Here is a 19,758-nt window from a genome sequence, read left to right as displayed (position 1 = left end):
CTTTGACCGAAAATGGTCGTCGCATCTAAAAAGTTTAAAAAATGCTAGATAATAAATGCATGCTTTATATTAGCACAGCTGGTACAGCTTCCTGGACATCAGGTTGAACCCATCTGGATTTGGTGATTTCAGAATGATGATTTAAGAAACGCCTTTTCATATCCTGTCTCAAGTAACAAACCCCCCCCCCCCCCCCGGATGACAGTTTTGCTTCTAAGCCCTGGGTCGGTTCATTTGCACCCCAGGTTCACGTTCCGTTCTTTTTGAAAAATGAACTAGTTCCGTTCCGTTCCGTTCCTTTTTTTTAACGAAATTCCCAACACTAGACTGAATGAAAGAAAACAAAGATTAAAAATATAATGCCGGCTTAATCTTTGGCGGCTTGCCGAGATATGCAAAACTGTTTAATATTATTATGGCTTATAATTATAATTATTATCTTTTATATAAAGTGTTAAAGGGATGAATATTTTAGACATTACCAAACGTTTTTTTTTCGGCTGTCTGAACAGTCTCATCGAGTTGATTCCCATGTATTTATTGTGTGTTTCCCAAAATTATTTAGCCCAAATGATTCAAAACTACATCGTGGGATAAATCCAAAACATTTTGGGAAACAAACCAAAACTACACGGGAAACCCTGTAATAGTGGTCTTTTTTTAAATTCTAATGTACTTACCCCATTCATTTCCTATTTCTCGACCGAAGATGTAACACACACGTATGAACGATTCGTTTTCAATTCTCTTCTTCTTCTTCTTCTTCTTCTTCTTCTCCTTCTTCGAGTTTATTATACACATCCCGTCTGCTTCTCTGCCACACGTACCACGTTCAATTACATACTTACATTGTTTGCCTTTCGCCTTTCCCACTTAGTAGATTGCCTATACTCTTTCTAGCTTCCTCTCTCTCCCTCTCTCTCTCTCTCTCTCTCTCTCTCTCTCTCTCTGTTATCTATTCTTGATCCATTAGGTTTCGTTTATTTTTCTGGTTTTATTTAACTACCAGCCATCCTGCTGTTATTAACCCGTACGGTATTGTTCGTTTTATTTTTCTACCCTTTGCATTTCCCCTTTATTTTAAATACAGAACCACCAGCGGAAACTGTCGTACCAAACAATCGACAAGTGTATGTCCCTCCGTCCTTTATCTGCTTTGTCTCGCTGGTTGTATAGAAGTTTTGAGTTTTTTTGTCTATTTGTGTGTTACTTTTTCGTTCCTTCTCTGTGTTGTTTTAACATATTCTCATTCAAATTACAATTGCAATTAATGATTGAGTTAGTTTCACAGACAGGCTATTGTATCCTTTTTCTTCCCAATTCCTCCCCCCCTTTGTGCTTGCCTAGTTTTTAGCCAAATGTATCACCTTAAGTACAGTTTCGTTTTAAAAGTATACCACTCCTCGCTGCTGGTGGGCTTTCTCATAAACGCGACTTCCACATTCCTTATTTCTTTTCTCTCAAACATACACACACACATAAGCATCATCCCCCTTCATACCTTTTTGCTTCTTTTCCCATTTTATTTCGGTAATGGTGCAGATGCTCTGCTGCATATTCTACTGCTGCTTGCGAACAACGGGGCGAAAAGGTGTGCCTAAGATTGGGGGGCTTAGGTGTCGTGTATGTGTGTGTAGGTGAGGATCACCTGGGTCGGGGGGTTGTGTCACTGCGGACAAAAAAGCACTCCCGGGTACGCCGGAATAGGAAGGGGAGGGGGAATGCGTTGCGTTTTACTTTTGCTTGTTTATTTTTATTATTTTATTCACACTTGTACGCGTGTACAGGCTGTTGCTGTAAAATGTTTAGTTGACCTACAGTCGTTAAGGTTGCTGCTATTATTATCAACGATGTATTGGTTTTATGCTATCCGCATTTCACTCTGACATGTAATGGCCGGTAACGCCCCAATGTAACGCCCGCGTAACGTCGCTGCCATCTTGGATTGGACAGACAGTGTGTACTTGTTTTTATTTTTTTTTTTTTGCCGTCGCTTGAATTTTTCCACTTTTAATCCAAGATGCTGCTGCTTAAAGCCCGTACCAGGTGAAATGAATTGCCCAGTTTAGTTTCCTTTTTAGTATTTAAATTTTAAGGATAAAAAGTAACGAGTAACTTTGACAAACATAATGGAATAATGCACCTTAGAATACGGAATTTAAAACAGAACTCATAATAATATCCATCTTCATAGAAAAATCCTAAGACGAAAAAAATTGTTCAAAAAAGAATTGCATAATACCGAAGAAGCAAGCAGCAAACGCGTTACGAGAATGCACAGAAATGTCATAATTAAGTATCTTGGTTGTACCAACTGGTAAACGTGACGCGTAATGGTCGTAACGTTCGTAACACATTTCTTAATTCCCACCAACTCTCCTCCTACCAGTAGGCAGCTTACCGTAACACACGTAACTGCACTTTTGTGTGTGTGTATCTTACTGCTTTCGAGGCGCGCCCTCTCCCACACGCCTGCTACATTTCTACTATCCAAAAATAACCTCAGTTATACCTAAACTGTTACACCCCGATACTGTTGAGTAATAATACCTTCTTTATGTTTTTGTGTGTGTTTTCTTTGTTTTTGTCATTGGTCTACATAATGCTACAATTCAATAACTAAATACAATTCTTCTTTATTCGGTAAGCTAGCTAAATCATAGCGTATTTGTGCCATCCATCCATCGGCATGGGAGCAAAGGATCACCGGTTTAAGTAACTGTTGCAAGGTATAAGAACTTGATTTAATATCTCCTATTGGGTTTTAAGTGTTTTGTTCGCATTTTTAACCTCTCTTCATCATTGAAAGAAATTCTTGTGCCTTAAAGAATTTAAAATCAAGGCAAAACAGAGGCCAGAAACTGTGAATATTGAAATTAGATATTTACTACTTGGAAGCGAAGCGTCAAAGCATTGCATCTGATGGTTGGTTGGCTGTGTTTGTGCAGCTCCACAAGGTATGATCTATCTGTCTAGCATCTAAACGTATCCATCGAAACACGGTAGATAGTTTGGACGTACTGCGCCAGACGGATGCTGGTAACTGATCTGTTTTTTTTTTAACTATGTCTCTTCTCTTAGTATGCTCTTTAGACACTAAGAGACCTTAATCAGCTTCCACCATTTCGATAGAGACTGCGTTTAGTTAAAAATTATCCCTACATTGAAATTGTCTAACGTAACATAGTTTGGTGGCCGATGCAATCGGGCGTCCTATCGGAGTTGATAGTTCGATGTGGATGGTTCTTAGTTTTCGGTGCGTGCAGGGGTCTCTTCTTGCCGTTTTTCGGTAGTAGCCGATGATATTATCGGCGAAAGAAAAATCAAAAGGTGCAACATTTGAGTTGAATTATTACCCAAACACTACACTGTTCAAAACTAAAGCCCCTCGGTAAAGATCTCGGTAGAGGATGTGAAGCTGCCACTAGGTACGCGCTAAGTACGTCTAGTAAATCCTCTGTCAAATATGTAACCATACACATACCTATCTGTCTCTAACCATTGAATGTAGCAAGTAGATCGATCTATTTCTTGCACGTTGTTATAGCACCAAATTTGTGTGTGTGTATTCTGTACGGGAAAGGGAGCAACATGTTCCATGCCCTTGCGTCAATGTAACTAGCACACGATTGTGTAAATTATGTAAAATTAATCATTTATATTTTCCCCCTCGTTTTGGTTTTCACTACATTACAAACTAACGATCGATTGTTTTGTCGTCTTTTAAAATTTCTACTCCCACAAAATAAACTATACCTTTCTCACATTTCTGCATTTTTCCTATCACCTACTCTCTATCGGTCTTACTTTGCCTGCAAACTACTAAGTACGACTGGGTACAGCTTGGTTCACTTTTTGACAGTACTGAGCGTTCGCTAGTAACGCTCTTGCTTAACACTTAACGCTTCCCACTGAACGCAAACGGAATGATTTCGAATACTTTCTGCAAACGTAACGCAACGATCAAGTAGATAGTAGTTGTAGTAGTAGTAGTACTATTAGTAGTAGTAGTAGTAGCTCATAAGTGAACGGACACTCCAGCGTTCACGGTCATTAGGATGCGCCTCCTTTGCTACCTTTTCGGATATGCTATCTGTGCGGTGCACGACACACCAGGTTTAATTGAGGCAAACGAGAAAGTGAAGCGTTACACGCTGCATCACACGCAAGCGTTACACACCCGAAACGTGTAACCGCCGGTAACAAAGTAACGGTTACGGCCTACTCATTGCCCGTACACTGTGCTCTCCCTCTCTCTCTCTCTCTCTTTCTCTCTCACTCGCACGCTAAGGCATCGGGTACTGCTCGAATGCGGAAGTTTGGTTGGAAGAAGCGCTGAACAGGTTGCTGGGATTGCAAAACTGCCTTCCGAATCACGGTTGCTTGTGTTGTGCGTTGTTTGCGGCCGCATTTTGCTTGGTCGGCCAACCAGTGATGCCGCCGCCAGGTGCTTCCCGGCGGACAGACAGACAGATGTATTACCACGATAGTGCGAGCGCGACTACCCTAGATGAATATTTCTCATATGGGGTGCTGCTCGTCCGCACAGTCTTCGTCCTCATCGTCGTCGTCCTCATCGTCGTCGTCCTCGTCGTCGTCCTCATCGTCGTTGTTTCCCGCGCCATTTAACCGGCGCGTCGCGTCGTCGGCCCGGTGACGGTCGCCACTGCCCTCCTCCTCATCGTCCTCGTCCGAGTCGGTGGAGCTGGCGGAAAGCAGGGCCGTGGTTTGGGGGTTTACGGGGCCGCCGCCCGACCGTCGGCCGGCCGATTTGGGCGTGTTGGTGGATGACGCTTTGATTAGAGCTGGTGCTCGGCGGGCTCCGTACTTGTCTCGCTCGGGCAGGGATTTGGTGTAGTTTTCTTCTGGGATTGCCTCGCTGGTGTGTGTGTAAAGGCGGGGATCATTTGGTGGGTGTTGAGGGATTGTTGAAATTTCAGATGAAATGGGAAAATACATTCAACAACAAAAAATGGGATTTGGGAACAACAACAGAATCCAAAAGGAGCAAAAGTACGCAAACAAATTGGATTGAACGAGATAAAAAAAAATGTTGCAGGGCAGGGAGAGAAAAAGAGAAAGAGAGAGAGAGAGAGAGGAAGAAAAAAAGAAACAAAATACGTATATGACAACAGTTGAATTTATACACAGCGTCGATGCGCGCGTCTACGTAGCGAACAAGTGAACGAGTGGAGCTAACAGTGATATGCAGTGTGGTTTCAATGGCAAGTGTTGATGCCACCGGTGTGAATAGTTTATGTTTACAGTTCACTGGAGCGCAGAATAAGAGAGTCTATAAGGCCGATAAGCTACGATAACGGAACGAGGAAACAATACACACTACGGTGTAAATTATGCACTACTACAGACGTAACGCAGGCGGAATAATGGGGCTTTCAACGTTGGTGTTTCCCCTTTTCTTTGTGCATTGGTGATGCCAAGCACCCGATGAATGACGCCGCCAAGCGAAGAACTAAGTAACCAACACCTCGGCACTTAAACTCAGAATGGAAACTATATAACAACGAACGCAACAGAATGTAACGCAACGTAACGCCTAGTAACGGAAATTGACTACCACCAAATGGGAACGTTGAGGTAGTAAGCGAAATGCGTTTTTTTTTCTACCACAAGGATGGCACATTGTACTATGACACTAGGAAGATCAAGCTAAACACAACGAATTTTACACACATTTGTTTCTACTTTGCTACAAGCAATCTATTCTACTGCTGTAATTTGTAACCACTAAAAAGTTAAACTAATAATGCGAATAATTCCCGTTAGTAGATGTGATGCAATTAGTTTTGTTCTTTTTCAATAGGAAAGTGCGAAGATGATGAGAAGCATTTTTGTACATATATCTGTTCGGTGAACAAGTTAACACAAATTTAAAAAAAATCAATGACATTCGCAATGGAGACGCCCAGTCTTTCTCTCGAAACACGTGTTCATGTGGCAAATTTATACAGCAAAGATGGTTAGATACTAGGTCATATTATTTCACATAGGACATATTGATTATTTATAGCATAAATTGAGATTTAATACATACAAAATACATTAATGATGTTAAGGAAAAATTGGTAAAAATACACATTTAGATAATTTTACACAGTTAGTACATAAAATAACCCATCACAAATATCTAATTACACCGTAGAAAGAAAGGGTTGTGTGGTTTTGCGCTACCTCACAAAAGCTGACATGCCAATGAGCTATGAAATTGAAAACCAATCACACTAAATAACACCTAAACCCGAGCCAAGATGAGAATGAACCCGTTTCCTGTACAAAGCGTACACACTATAGGTACGCTGGCAAAGCAAAACGTATGCATGTGTGTGAGTGTTGTTCAAATGAAACCCAGATGAAGATGATGGAAAACAGCACAGCACGAATATTTCGCCCATTTTTGTTTTCTACACCGGGAGACTGCATTTACGCGCCTTTCGATTTTCTTTCATCACCGCAACACCGTTAAACTAGTTTATACCAAATAACGGGTATCGACTAAAGCAATCCATTTGATTCTACATACACACACACACGCACACACACACACATATACAGTTTGTGATTATATATATTATATATATTTAACGATCGTTACTGATAGTTCTAAAGTTAGAAGATTACTAGCTATTCCACCGTAAGATTAGATTAGGCAAACATCCAGCTTACTCCCAACATCCAAACACAACTAATCGGGGACACCTTCTGGCAAGTGACAGTGTCCCTTTACCGCTCTCTCCCAAAGTAGATTTGATGGCGGAGAAGCCTCCCCGAATAGTGTATCTCTAATGCAAGCTTACAGTTGTACCGCCTTAATATCTACCGACCGGGTTATTAAGAGTCTTCCGCTCATACGCTCAACACCGTAAGGCACAACTTTACCTTAAGCCTACAGGAGGAAAGCCACCTTTTTCTGGACTACCACGTGCCCTGCAAGGCGCGTTGTTCTTGCGCTCTTGGCTCGTATGCGCAAAACCCCCTGCACACGTAGCAAGCTCGTAGTAGGCCATAATAGCTACAGCAATGAGAACCGGGTTTTACGCGCTACACTACACATTAAGGAAGTAAACACACGTGTTGCGAAAGCGTTTGACAGTTTAGCCAATAAAATGCATGCAGTTAAAGAATTATTAGAGGGAAAAACAGGGAGAAATAAATGCTAAACGACTCTAAAAGCGCTACTCAATAATACTAGCAGTAAGTATACTATATTGCTTCAATGGGAATTGGGTTTGTGAGATAGAAGATTCCCCCCATCGGGTTGGAGGAGATATACGATCGTGTTTGTGTAAAATACTGTGGACCGAATGGTTCTTTGCTTTCCTCATTCATCAATGAACGGGGCCTGGCCAGTCACTAAAGTCACTATACTGCTCGGCCCATCCATTGAAGTGGAATGTTAAGTACGGGAGCGATTGGTTGGTTTGTCGTTTGCCGATTAAGTAGCTAGGTTTTGCACAAATTTTGTAGTTAAGTGGTTCCTTGTTTGAAAGAAAGCAAGTTTGTTTGTTTTTTATTAATTTACAAAAACAGAGAGTAGTAGCAGGTCGAAAGGAAAAGTAGTGACACACGCTAGACTAGGCAAATTTGCCACTGTGTTTTAGGTACAACTGTGTGTGTATGGTTTTTTGTTCAGGATGCACTAGTTGAGTAGAAGATGCAATGATGCTTCTCTAAGCAGAACGTGGTTAGAAACTAACAAGGAACGAGAGAGTGAAATAGAGATGGCAAAGAAAAGAAAATGGTTGTTTAGATTGTTCTTTTGTTAAATACCAGCATTTCATCGACAAACGACGATGGGACACAAGGCTAAAGTCAAAATCGGTCGTATTGTACCTGGTGGTGAGAAGGAAAAGAAACGGAAATTGGCATCGGTAAGAAGAGCGTGAAGAGCGGAGCGGGGCCCTTTGCGGGTTATATGGGGCGGAAAGAAAGGGGGAGCTGCTGCTGCTGCCGTTTGCTAGCGCTAAGATAAGTTCGTTAATAATAATCATAATAATAATAATAATAATAATGGCTACACTAAGTGAAGTAGGCTGGCTTCGCGCCTTAGACTAGACGCGCTAGTTTGCGCACCGCACCGGGTTTGCGTAATTACCATTTTGGCATGTGGATTGATACTGTTTTTGCTTTTGTTTTTTTGCTACACGTTTTTGTTTCTATCTCACTAAAGTTCTCTAAAGTGTCTATCAAAGCACCGGCTACAAACTACACAGGTAAGCTTGCTAATACATCTCTTTTGGGACTACAAACCTATCAACATCTCCCTCTGCTACATAATAATAAAAACAAAAAACAAATGCTAAATTGCAACTAACTACGTTTCTAAATCATAACTTCCACAGCACCACACCTCACCATCACACAAACAACATGCAGCATATCATGCAGAGCGAGCGTGTAGAGCTGAGCGAAACAATAACAGTAACGAAACCGACCGTGTCACATATATGATCACACCCAAGATCACACCGTGAAGCGTTCACCACCCGTGGCTGATGATGTACACCATCGAAGGGGACAGGAATGAGGGGTTGGGGGGAGGGGGGGTGTTAAAGGGGGAAGGAGGTGGAAGTGGCCACCGTTGGCATGCAAAACCATCTGGGATTCCCGCGCGCGTTTTGGGGCCGGGTGGTGCGCCTTCGTTTCGTTTGTGCGACGACCATCCGTCCGTCCGTCCGTCCCGTTGGCAGCGTTGGTGCGTCTCATGCGTCTCATTGTGAAGGAGGAGGTGGAGGAGCGTTACTCGTTCCCATTTTTTGGGGCGATGTGGAGCATGGGGAAGGGGTTTATAAGAGGGAAAAGGAACCCTAAATGATCGTCGTAGGATCGTTGCAATAGTCCGTGGGAGAAAGAAGGAAGCAGTTTTCCGGCTTTGTGTTTCGTGCTCCCTTGTACACTATTACAATGCTTTTCAGCTATGCTATTATGCTTGAGTACGTGCTCTCCCTCTCGCTTTCTCTCTCGCTTTACAACACTACTGGGATTGCGTCGGTTTTTCGTCGTCCGTCTCGAGTGGTGGAGCTGGGAAGGGCTCTAGGGTGTACCGGCTTGGCCGTCGTCCGGGCACTAGCAGCCTGCGTGAGAGGGGGTGGTAACAACAACGGACATGTTTAAACAGCAGCGAAAAAAAGAATTGGCACACACGCACACACACACACATACGCACACGTACACGCAGTAACAACAAACGCCAGGGGACTGGCGACGCATGCATGTCTGTAGGGGGTTTGTGGTGGTTTTGTGTCGCATTTTTTTTCTATGATGGCGTGTGATGAGAAGGCCAGGATCTTCGCATCCGTTTTTGGATTTGATTGCCTTTGTCACAATGTTTTGTTTTTTTTTTTTGTTTTGTTTTTGTTTCTCTGTTCTATTCCGTCGTGTTATGTTTTATGTATGTATTTTCTGTTTTGCATTTTACGCATCGTGTTGTGCGTAGTTGTCAGTGGTTTGAGTGATGTATGCTGATGTTGTTTTTTTGTTGTTTTTAATCTATATGTTTGGTTTTATTTTTTGTAATTGATCCTGTTTATTTATTTTATTATTTCAAGTTATCGTTATTTCCATTCTAAAATGGAACGAGAAAACTCCAGGAAAACCAACTCTGTTTCTTTTTATATTTCTATTCATATTCTCGTTGGCAATTTTGTAACAAATTTGCCAATTTAAAACATTAACGCTTTTTTACTTTTCAATTGTTTCAATTGTTCAATTTAAAACATTAACGCTTTTGTACTTTTCAATTGTTATACTTTGTTTCGCACATTACACGTTACAAATTCACATTTTTCTCTTCCATAATTTTCTTCGCTTCATGCTGGGAAGAAGGGAAAACATAGGGAAATATTCGTTGCTGTCGATCAAAGGGGATGCTAAACTTCTGGAGCAGGGTTGTGCAAAGCACACTCAAGCGACGACACAGCTGAACGATCGATCGAGCCAGCGAGAGAGCATTGAACGGGTGAACGGGCAAAAGCGCACAACAAGCACGGACAGACACAGCATATGTGAAAAGAGAATACAGAACGACAGTTGTTAAGTCACCCAGGAAAATAGAACGGACACGCGTTGCACAACGGCTGGACAAGGAAAACACAACTAGAAGAAGCAGAAAGGCGGTACAGCGTGTTCTACATGTGTAGAAAAGGTTTTACAAAATTTCCATCAAGCGGTATTAAGTCTAAAATATAAAACAACAAAGCTTTGTGGATGACGTTAGCAAATTGGAAGTGGAAAAAACAGCTACAAGATTGCAGCATAAAAAAAAACTAAACTTAGGTTAAACCTTTTTTTTACAAAACGTATTGGAAATCCAACACTTTCAAAAGAAATACACAAAAATGTGCGTGATCTGCAAGATAAGAAATTGCCTCTAGTAACAACAGTTCAGCAAAACTTTCAGTAAAGAAGTACTTCTCCCATTACTACAATCATAAATTCCCAACAAAAAAGAATTGTCCTACAAAATGTGCATTCAGCAGTGACAAAAGAACTGAGCCCCACAGGGCTCTATCGTGGCGCACAGCAAAGCGACAAAACGTAGAAGAAGTAAACAAAAAAAAGAAGAATAAATTGCGAAGCAAAATTGAAATTTTGGGTGCTTTCCGAATAGTGCTAGAAGAACATAGCCGAATGGGGTTTGATTTTTTTTTTAGAAAGGAGCACACATTTACCGATGAAAACTGTTTGCTAAGGCCACATTATCTAGAAGAAAGAAATTGGTAGAAAAAGAAAGAAAGAAAGAAAGAGAAACAACAGTTGAACATGGTTTCACTGAAGAAGAAGAAGAAGAGAGTGAGAGAGCGAGAGAGAGAGAGCTCTCTTTTTTTTGTTTGTTTCGTTCTTTTCTTCGCTGTTTTTGCTGTCCTTTCCGCTTGCACCACGATGCACCCACCGCCCAACCAAACTGGGATGGTGTTAACACCCTCCTTCACACATTATTCAGTTCGCACAACAACAACAACAACAACAAAAATATATACAAAAACAACAAAGTCTTTGTTAAGTCGAACAAAAGTTGTAATAACAACACAATAAAAAACTCAACCATCTCACAAATGGTGAGACAACAGCATCAAAAGTAAATAATTGTGAGAAGAAAAACAACAACACTAACTAAAAGTGTCAAAAGTGCAGCAAAAGGAAACAATGGAAATAGTATAGGGGTGGTGGCAAAAATGGTCCACTGACACTTGTAGTACACAAGGAAAGAATAAAGATCGTTCGTCGTTCGTTTCAGGTATCCAATAGGATCGAAGGGATCGTTGGGTGTGTGTGTGAACACAGGTTATTTAGGTGAGGTGTGAGCGTTGTGAGTTGATTGTTTCGAGACCTTCCCAGTGGGTGGAGGTTTTTGTGTGATTGTTAGTTTAGGCTTGTGTTACAGAGTATGTGTGTGTTATGTGTTTTTTTAGGAGTAATTATGTTTAATGCTACATTATAAGATACTTTTGTTTCGTCTCCCTGCGTATGTGTGTTAGGAGATTTGTGTGTGCTAGTTAGTTTGTGTATGTGTGTGTTAATCCAGTTAAATGTTTAATGTAGTAGTGAGGATGCTGTTTATTGTGTTATATATTGTTAAGTCATACTCATACTAACATACTAAGCTTAACATAGAGATAAGTTAGAATTATTCTACTGTGCTAAACATAACACATACAAACACACATACACACATTCGCACATACATACTACTCAGACGAACACAAACACACACACACGACGGGGCGCGCGCGATCGCACAATCACAGCCATACTTGAGAAAAGAGATGGATTAAAATCAACAGTCACAAACTTACTGAACAACACTCTCAGATATGTTTTTTTTTCTGTTTCATCTAAATTTAAAAAGACATGCAAAGCAAATTTAAAGGTTTTCTTTTGTTGTTCTATGTGGAAAGAAAATTACTTTAAAAATGTCAACCCAATTTCCATTGAGGTGGGCGTTTGTTGAGGCCTTTTTTGGGCTATTGGCAATACATTTTCTTACCGCTTTTAACAAAAAACGAATAATTTAGGGATACAAAATTTAAAATAAATCAAAATTCAATTAGTGCCAATTAAAATGGGTTAAATAGTATAACCGAAAACAAAAACAAAATCTCCGAAATTGGTTCCAAATTGCACGTAAAGGCGCTTATAAAAAAGGAAAATTTTGCATATATAGTAAACGGGGTGGGGACAGTACAAAGGGGAAACGGGGAGGGGTGGGGCAGGGAGGATTAATAGTAGAAAGCAGAAAAAAAGCACTTCCAAACACTTACCCGCTTAGCTCCAGCATCGAGCCACGGCGGTTGTTGCGCCGATGGCTGGCGGTAACCGGGAAGGCGGTCGCGTGCGGCCCCGCCCGGGAAATGCCGAGCGGATCCAGCATCGGGTTGCCGGCCGTGTCGCCGCCATCGATCGTGATGTAGCCGGCGATTGAGGCCGACCGCTTGTCCTTCGGGACGGCCGTCATCCGGCCGACCGGTGTCGTCGCCGCCACCGGGGTCGAGGTCTCGGAATCCGTCACGCCGCCGATGACGACCCCACCGGAGCCGGAACTCTCCCGCCGGAACAGACCTATTACGGACTTAGCCTGTTTAGGTTGCGTTAAGCCACCTGTGTGTGTGTATGTGTGTGTGTGTGGGTAGGTGGGGAGGTGAGGTTTGGGGTGGAGTTTTTTCCCCGTTTGTTTTCGTTTTCGTTTTGGTGGCGTAAGTTCACGCGCATGCGTGTTCACGATTGGGCATTACAACAGAGTGGCGCACGCACAAACACACACACACAGCACAACACAGCACACATTTGGAGGTGTACGAGGCGGTGCACGTTTGAACAGGATAAGGAGCAGGATCGGGCAGCAGAGCAACGTTCAAATAGGATCGCACCAGTTGCACCATTAAATATTGCCAGCGGTCACACCAGCGGCACACATCGAACGGCAGCAGTGTTGATGGTTTGCAGAGGATTTTTTTTGTGTGTGCGTGTGTGTGTATTTTTTTTCGGTTTTGTAGTCGATCGTGGTGGTGGCGGTAATGGTGTTGTTGGTGGTTGGTGGATCATCGTGTAAAGAGAGAAAGAGAAACCATACGGGGGAAAGGCACGGATAGATGATAAAAAAAATGCGGTTAGGTGCAAGCTAATGCGCGGGATGCAGAAATTATATGAATCTAGAGAAGAAAGTACACTAAACTAAAACGGCGGAAACGTAAAGGAAGATCACTCGAGGGCAAGTGAGAGGGAGCATTTATTTCTGTTTTTGAAACGGATGAAACAACTTCAGCAGTTTGCTGTGGCAAAGAACGAAACTTTCAAATGCAAATGCATTGGTTCGGTCAAAGAGAAGTGAGGCCGTTGTGTGGGACAAATCATCCCTGCGAAGAAAAAAAAACAAAACAACAAGACAAGGAGCCAAAACTATCAGTATAGTGTAACCAACAAAAAAAGCATGAACCTACACGGCTCAAAACAAGTTGGAAAATTTGGGAATCTTGTCGGAAAAAAACTTCTCCGAAACAATGAAACACACAAAAACTGCACTCGCGCCAGTGCAAATTCGAGACGGTGCGTTTGAATACGAAACAAATTCAAAAGGCAGAGAGAGAGAGAGATACGGAAATAGATAGTGCAAGAGAGGGAGAGAACGATAGTAGAAGAGTTGACTAACGATTGATTCATGAGGCTATAGACAGCAGCGTTAGTACATCGTTTTGAAAGCGACGGTAGCAATAGTAGGCGCGTACTACTTCCACGTACACTCTGATGGTGCCGTGGTGGTGAGCCTGTTAACATCGAGATACCATTTCATTCGCACATGCACGTACCTCTATATTTACACAATTATTACACTTAAAAAAACGGCAATGATCGTAAACATGAGCACATGGTACACATGGAAGCAATATATTGTCTGATAGAGAGCGATAGGAAGTACTGACAAAAAAACGATGAAGATTGTTGACGTTTGAGAGTGCGAAAATACACATTAGAATTAGAGCTATAAGAAGAAAAACACCTTGAGGTTTCCGCATTGGTGGGAGGGAAATAACTCTAGTACGAAAACAAAGGACATTAACAGAAACTTCTCACGGTGCTGTTGGTGGTGCATCGGTGTAAATTAAACTCGACTGATCAAAACAAAAGGGCGGCACAAACAAGAAAGCGATGTGCTGAATAACAATCTAAGGCCAGAAAGTAAAATAGCATAATACTCCTCCATTTGCTTTTATAGGGAACGATGTAAGCCAATTTCTTTTAATTTCATACCATGGGTGGCAGCAGGTGTGGCGTTTGTTTGCGTTTTTGTGGTGGCTTTCTTTTTAAAACGTGAAATGAGCACCTACTACTACTACTGTATGATAGAGATACAAAAAATTTTAATCGACCGCTGTCCAATGCTGTGTCTGTTTGAAGACTGGGAGAGATGTGGTAGTGCATATGGTAAACAAACACTTAAATACTCAACACAAATTCAAACGAAACAATATTGAAATCAAAAACTGAGAAATAAGGAAAACGGTTCTACATACAGTCTGCCGTATGTAGCGCACTTCGGAGTCGCCATGCAAACATAAAACTTGGTTTTTTCCGGGTGGGTACAATGAAATCTACAAACTGTAGCTGGAAGCGCCGAATTTGAAAACTTCCAATTGGATTCTAGCGCCCTGTCGCGTGTTAGAAATATGCGATTTGTTGGGAAGAGAGGGGGTAGAGGAGCATGAGGCATGAGTGTTGGCGAGAGCTATCAAACCATTTTCCTCTTTTTTTACCTACGCTGTGTGCGCTAACCATTGACGGGCATTTAGATAAAGAGACTAAGGGCGGGAAGGAGTAAAACCGCTCCTTGGCTGTGTAATGTACATCTTCTTTCATTACCTTTCTAGCTCGAGGGGAAGAACGACCGGGGAACCTTTACCTTTACCGGTGAGGGGGGGAAGGAGAAGAATCGATTCTAACGCACGAGACTTACCCAAAAATGTTGCACTTGGTGAATTGTAAGCTAGATACTCCTTGTTCGAAGCCCACGAGGGGAATTCGTTCTGTTTGATAGCACCATTATCGTCACTCTCGTCCACCCGCTTCCAGGGCAGGACGGACTCGATCGCGGTCGGCGTAGCGACACGTTGCTCCGCTAAAAACAGGGGGGGGGGGGAGAGAAGAAGAACAGTGTTATTTTAAAACAGCACACGGACGATTCCATGCTTCATGGATGATACTTACACTCCAAAAAGCGTGACTCTCGTGAGAATCGCTTATCTTCCTTTGCCGCACCTCTCTCGTCAACTGTGTTGTTCGTGGCATATGGCGTATGATTAATGGTTGCGAATTAAAAAAAAGAGAGACGAGAAGTAAAACGCATGATTAATGTGATTTTTTATGCATTCAATGCCTAATGGCTCTACAGAGAATAAAAACACTCCAACAAACAAACAAACAAACAAACAAAAATACTAGAGAACTGTTTCCAATGGAAATAAATAGCACAGAATAAGGCGGCATTTGGAATAATGTTCCCACCATGCTGAAAACGCTACAAAATTATAGGCAAAGTGAATTTTCATCCAGAACGACAGAAAACAACAACAACAACAACGACGAAGACATCGATATGAACTCAAAGAAATAAAAAGATATAAATAATCTGAAAACCAAATACAGAAACAACTCTACAACAATCGTATAGGTGGTGGCATGGTGCATAAAAGCGCACAAAACGACGCGTGTCCGATGGGTGGTGTGACGGGTGATGTGAAGATAGGACAGTGTGCGTGTGTGTATGTGAACGGAGCTGAGCAACATACAACAGTGAGTTCAGTGTCATCCGTCGGGACCGTTCTTGCGGAGCTAGTTTCCGCAATGGTTCCGCAGCCGCATATTATAGAGCTTTCCGCACACTCGTGAGCTTCTTAGCAGTGTCTGTCTATGTGCGTGTGTGTGTATGTGTTGAGTGTTTTGCGTTTCTCATCAAAACGAGAGATCGGAAAATGGGTTTAAGTACATCTGATCGCTCGGATAGCAAAGTGTTAAGAGTTTGTACAATGCGTCAGTCCGAATGTAAGTAGACAATAATCATAAAAATAAAGGAAGAAAAAACCTGAACCAAACATAATGTAATTTTGTAACAATCGCAACCAGTCATGCAAATAATTGTATGTGTGTGTGTGTGTGTATATACGAGTGTTTTCACTAAGTAGTACTAGAGAACCAACCAAACGCAACGGGGAGCAAGCAACTCCGCAAAACTTACCGGACCGCTCCGAGCGGAACGATCGAACGCTTACACATTCGAATAAAAATGTACAACAAACAAACAAAGCTAATAACGAACGTTCTGCTTGCAATCTCCTAAGGAGCTAAACTTTTCAGCCTATGCGAGGGGGAGTGAGAGGCAGTGGGGGTGGGGGGTATAGTAAAGACGAACCGAAAATAACCGAAAGCTTTAAACAACTGAAAACTGAAAAGAAACAAAAAACACAGCTACGCAACAGATTACTAACCGAAACAGCTCTGATTTGTTTCTGATCTTGATTTGCTCTCCCTTTTAAAACGACCAAACGAAAGATCATATTCATACAACAACAAAAAAAAAACAAACAAACAAACAATCAAACATGACAACGAAAGAATATACAAGGGGATAAAGCTTGCAGCGCAACTTGCAAACGTGAGAGAGATCGCAAGAGAGATAAAGAGAGAGAAAGAGAGAGACTTGCAGACAATAAAATAAGAAACACAAGTTTGTGTGTATATGTAAGGGGGGGGGGGGGCAAAGGGGGGGGGGGTGGTCCAAGGGGGAGGCAGCAGTGTTGCGTAGGTAGGCCAAATTGCGTACGGGCCGGACACACACACACATACCGAAGGTCTGATAGGATCGGTCCCTGCGCCAGGGGAGGAATGATTCGGCCGCCGTCGGCGTGATCCGTTCCCGGTCGGAGGCGGAACTGATGCTGAAGTTACTGTTGTTGTTGTACGTGTTGAGTGTGAGCGTGTTTCTATTGGCTTTACTGTGGGACTCGGGGTGACTGTGGGTGGGGTGATTGCCGGACGGGCACGAGGTGGAAGGATCGGAGGACGAGGAGGCAAACTTGCTCGTGTAGTGCTTCACAATGCGTGCCTTGGTGGGATCAAACCCGGGCAGGCTTGTAATGTGTGCGATCAGCGAGCTGTTGTTGTTGTTGTTAGCGGTAGTAGTAGTAGTAGAAGAAGTGGCGGTTGGCTTACTTGCACCACGGTCGCCTCCGCCGGTGAGCGATTGCTTTACACTTACAGCCGGCGATTCGGCTAGAAGAAGAGACAGACAGACAGATAGAAATAGCAAACGAAAGAATAAAACACACACACACAAACACCATGACACGGATAAGGGAGACACTTGATCAAAATTGAAGCATAAAGAACTGTTTTAAGAAAATTTAATATCTTTTTTTTTTTGGGAAGAAATAAATAAAATTGGAGAATTTCATAACTATGTCCCTTGCGTAAAACCAATTGCCAATACCACTACACGAAAATCACGTGCAAATACGAATCGACCGGTGGGCAAAGTAGTAGTTCGAACAATTTGAACTTTGTTTCATTCATAACTAAATTAATCCTAGCCGAAATTGGTCCGCTCCTTCTAACGCCACAATGCAGGGTTTTCCAGAAGTTCTCACAGCTGTGGGACACTTTATTGACTCCTTCTTGCGTGAAATGAACTTAATGTAACTTAAGGACAAATTCAATGGGAATTTCCAAGAAGCCTGTACAAAAGGTGGCCATAGAGTCCAATTTCCATCATATTAAGTTCATTTCCCATAATAAAGAGTCAAAAAGAATCCCACAATTATGAGAACCGCTGGAATATCCTGTAATGGAACGGTTTTCCTATCGTCAGAACCAATAGACTAATCAGTACACACAAAAAACCAATAGGAAATTTACAGAAAATAGGTCCAGCATTACAGTCTATTCAGAAAGATCAAGGAAGAAAGGAGAAGAGATAGTGAATAGTAGAAGATACCAAGCAGAAAAGATAGTAGAGAAGAGATTTTACACAAACACAAAACGGATGCTATAAACTACACACGATTAGTCGCATGTACTCGAACAAAAGGGGAAGGAAGAGAGAGACACATGTTGCTGACGGTAGCATAAGAGGACAACATCATCGTCCTTCAATAAGAAGAATCTCACCACACGGTAACAATCAAACTTTGACATGTAAAAAAAAGAGTGAACCAGAGTGAACCCAACAGGGATGTGAGCAAATGAACACTTACGCGATGACTTGGCGGTAAACGTTAGGCCACCTCCGTCCCAGTCTTCCGACGGTCCCGCCGCCTGTCTTTCTTCATCCTCGTTGTCTTCGTGCAGCACTTCGTTGATGTAATCTGTAGAAACAAAACAACCAGGACACGTTTAAATAACACGCCCAACACTCAGCGCACGGCACACGGCAGTGGTGCGAAACATATGAATTTCTACACGAAAGCACGACCAATCTATTGTGAGTTAGTTTTAGTCTGATGAAACTGAGAAGAATGGTATGTGAAATTTAGATTTCCATTGCAAATGGATCCGAAGGTGCTCTTAGGTAGGGATTTAAGCCAACAAAAGGAGTCTTTTGGGTTGACAGTATAAATAAAATACATCAAATTTGAAGAAAGAGAGATAGTGAGAGTGAATGAATGAATGGGTTAGATATATCACAAAAAAAGTAAATCCTTACACCACGCTCCTCGCTGTACGGCGGGTTGTTTATAATTTGGTCTTACGAATCGTGCAATGTTTTAATGTATCCAAAAAGCTACACAGACTACTCATACTTTTACATAAATTGCAATACAATCAAATATGACAAAACAGTACGAGCACTATTACGGAAGACAGCACAACCTGGCTAAGAAACTTAATTTAAAATAATATATTAATTATTTTAAAACTCCAATTATACCAATCAAAGCATAGTACTGTGCTTCTTTGAATAAGTGCGACAAACACGTATCTAATAAATTAAATTGAAAAGAAATACATCAACAGTACAGAGGAAAGATAAAAGAGGTAAAAGAGTGCACAAAAAAACGGAAAACTATCAAGAAACATCAAATTGATAATTGACTAGACAAATAATTCATCAAAAAAGATTTCGTTTAAGATAAGGGCACAGAAAGAGAGAGAGAGAGAAAGACAGAGAGAGCGAAAGAGAGACAACGATAAATCGTAAGGAAAAACAAACGAGACACATCTAAAAGTACACAACGTTGAAAACAACGGCCAAAAATACGCTTACGATAATAGGAATGAGCTGCATTTTTACCTATTTCTAATCTACGGTACTTGTTAAGACTGTGAGAATGTTTTCGTTTACTTTTTTTGCGATTGTCTTGATCGGTTAGTGGTGGTTCTAGTGGTTGTGGTGGTGGTGGATGGTGGTAGTCGGTAGTAATCGTAATTGTATCATTAGTCATAACGATATCATTCGTACCGTTCGCAAACTGTTTTGCGGATCCGTTCTGCACAAACTCGGGGAACGAGACGTGGTTCTGCTGCTTGCCATCCTGGGTACCCCACCATGGGTTGTAAATTAAAACAAACAAAAAAGTGAGTTGAATTAAATGCAACAGTGCGGGCAAACCGCATGGGATGCCATACCTTCACACGTTTGCTGCGCTTGTGATGCTTTTTCTCACTAATCATACGGCGTATGTTCATCTGCATTTTATAGTTGACCTAAAACGAATTAAAAAAAAAGAAAGCGTTAAACACACTGCATTCGAACTC

The 19,758-nt window shown here is 41.9% G+C and overlaps 1 protein-coding gene across 16 annotated transcripts in view; it reads right to left on the bottom strand.

Moving 5' to 3' along the window:
• Window positions 1–989: 989 nt before the first annotated feature.
• The window catches only part of LOC121597761 (sodium/hydrogen exchanger 3), a 58,100-nt gene continuing 39,331 nt past the window's right edge, over window positions 990–19,758 (bottom strand). For 5 of the 16 annotated variants that reach the window (XM_041923840.1, XM_041923842.1, XM_041923839.1 and 2 more), the window contains exons 15-22: window positions 19,630–19,707; window positions 19,463–19,535; window positions 18,258–18,368; window positions 16,852–17,277; window positions 15,217–15,279; window positions 14,966–15,127; window positions 12,279–12,615; window positions 990–4,879 (exon numbers count right to left, since the gene is read on the bottom strand). In XM_041923840.1, coding sequence (XP_041779774.1) covers window positions 4,522–4,879; window positions 12,279–12,615; window positions 14,966–15,127; window positions 15,217–15,279; window positions 16,852–17,277; window positions 18,258–18,368; window positions 19,463–19,535; window positions 19,630–19,707 — 1,608 coding nt within the window. In that variant the 3' untranslated portion in view covers window positions 990–4,521. The other 11 variants (XM_041923848.1, XM_041923849.1, XM_041923850.1 and 8 more) reach the window with 7 other exon arrangements.

Source organism: Anopheles merus, chromosome 3R (genome assembly GCF_017562075.2).
Source record: "Anopheles merus strain MAF chromosome 3R, AmerM5.1, whole genome shotgun sequence".
Lineage (NCBI taxonomy): Eukaryota > Metazoa > Arthropoda > Insecta > Diptera > Culicidae > Anopheles > Anopheles merus.
This window is presented reverse-complemented; position numbering and strand designations above follow the sequence as displayed.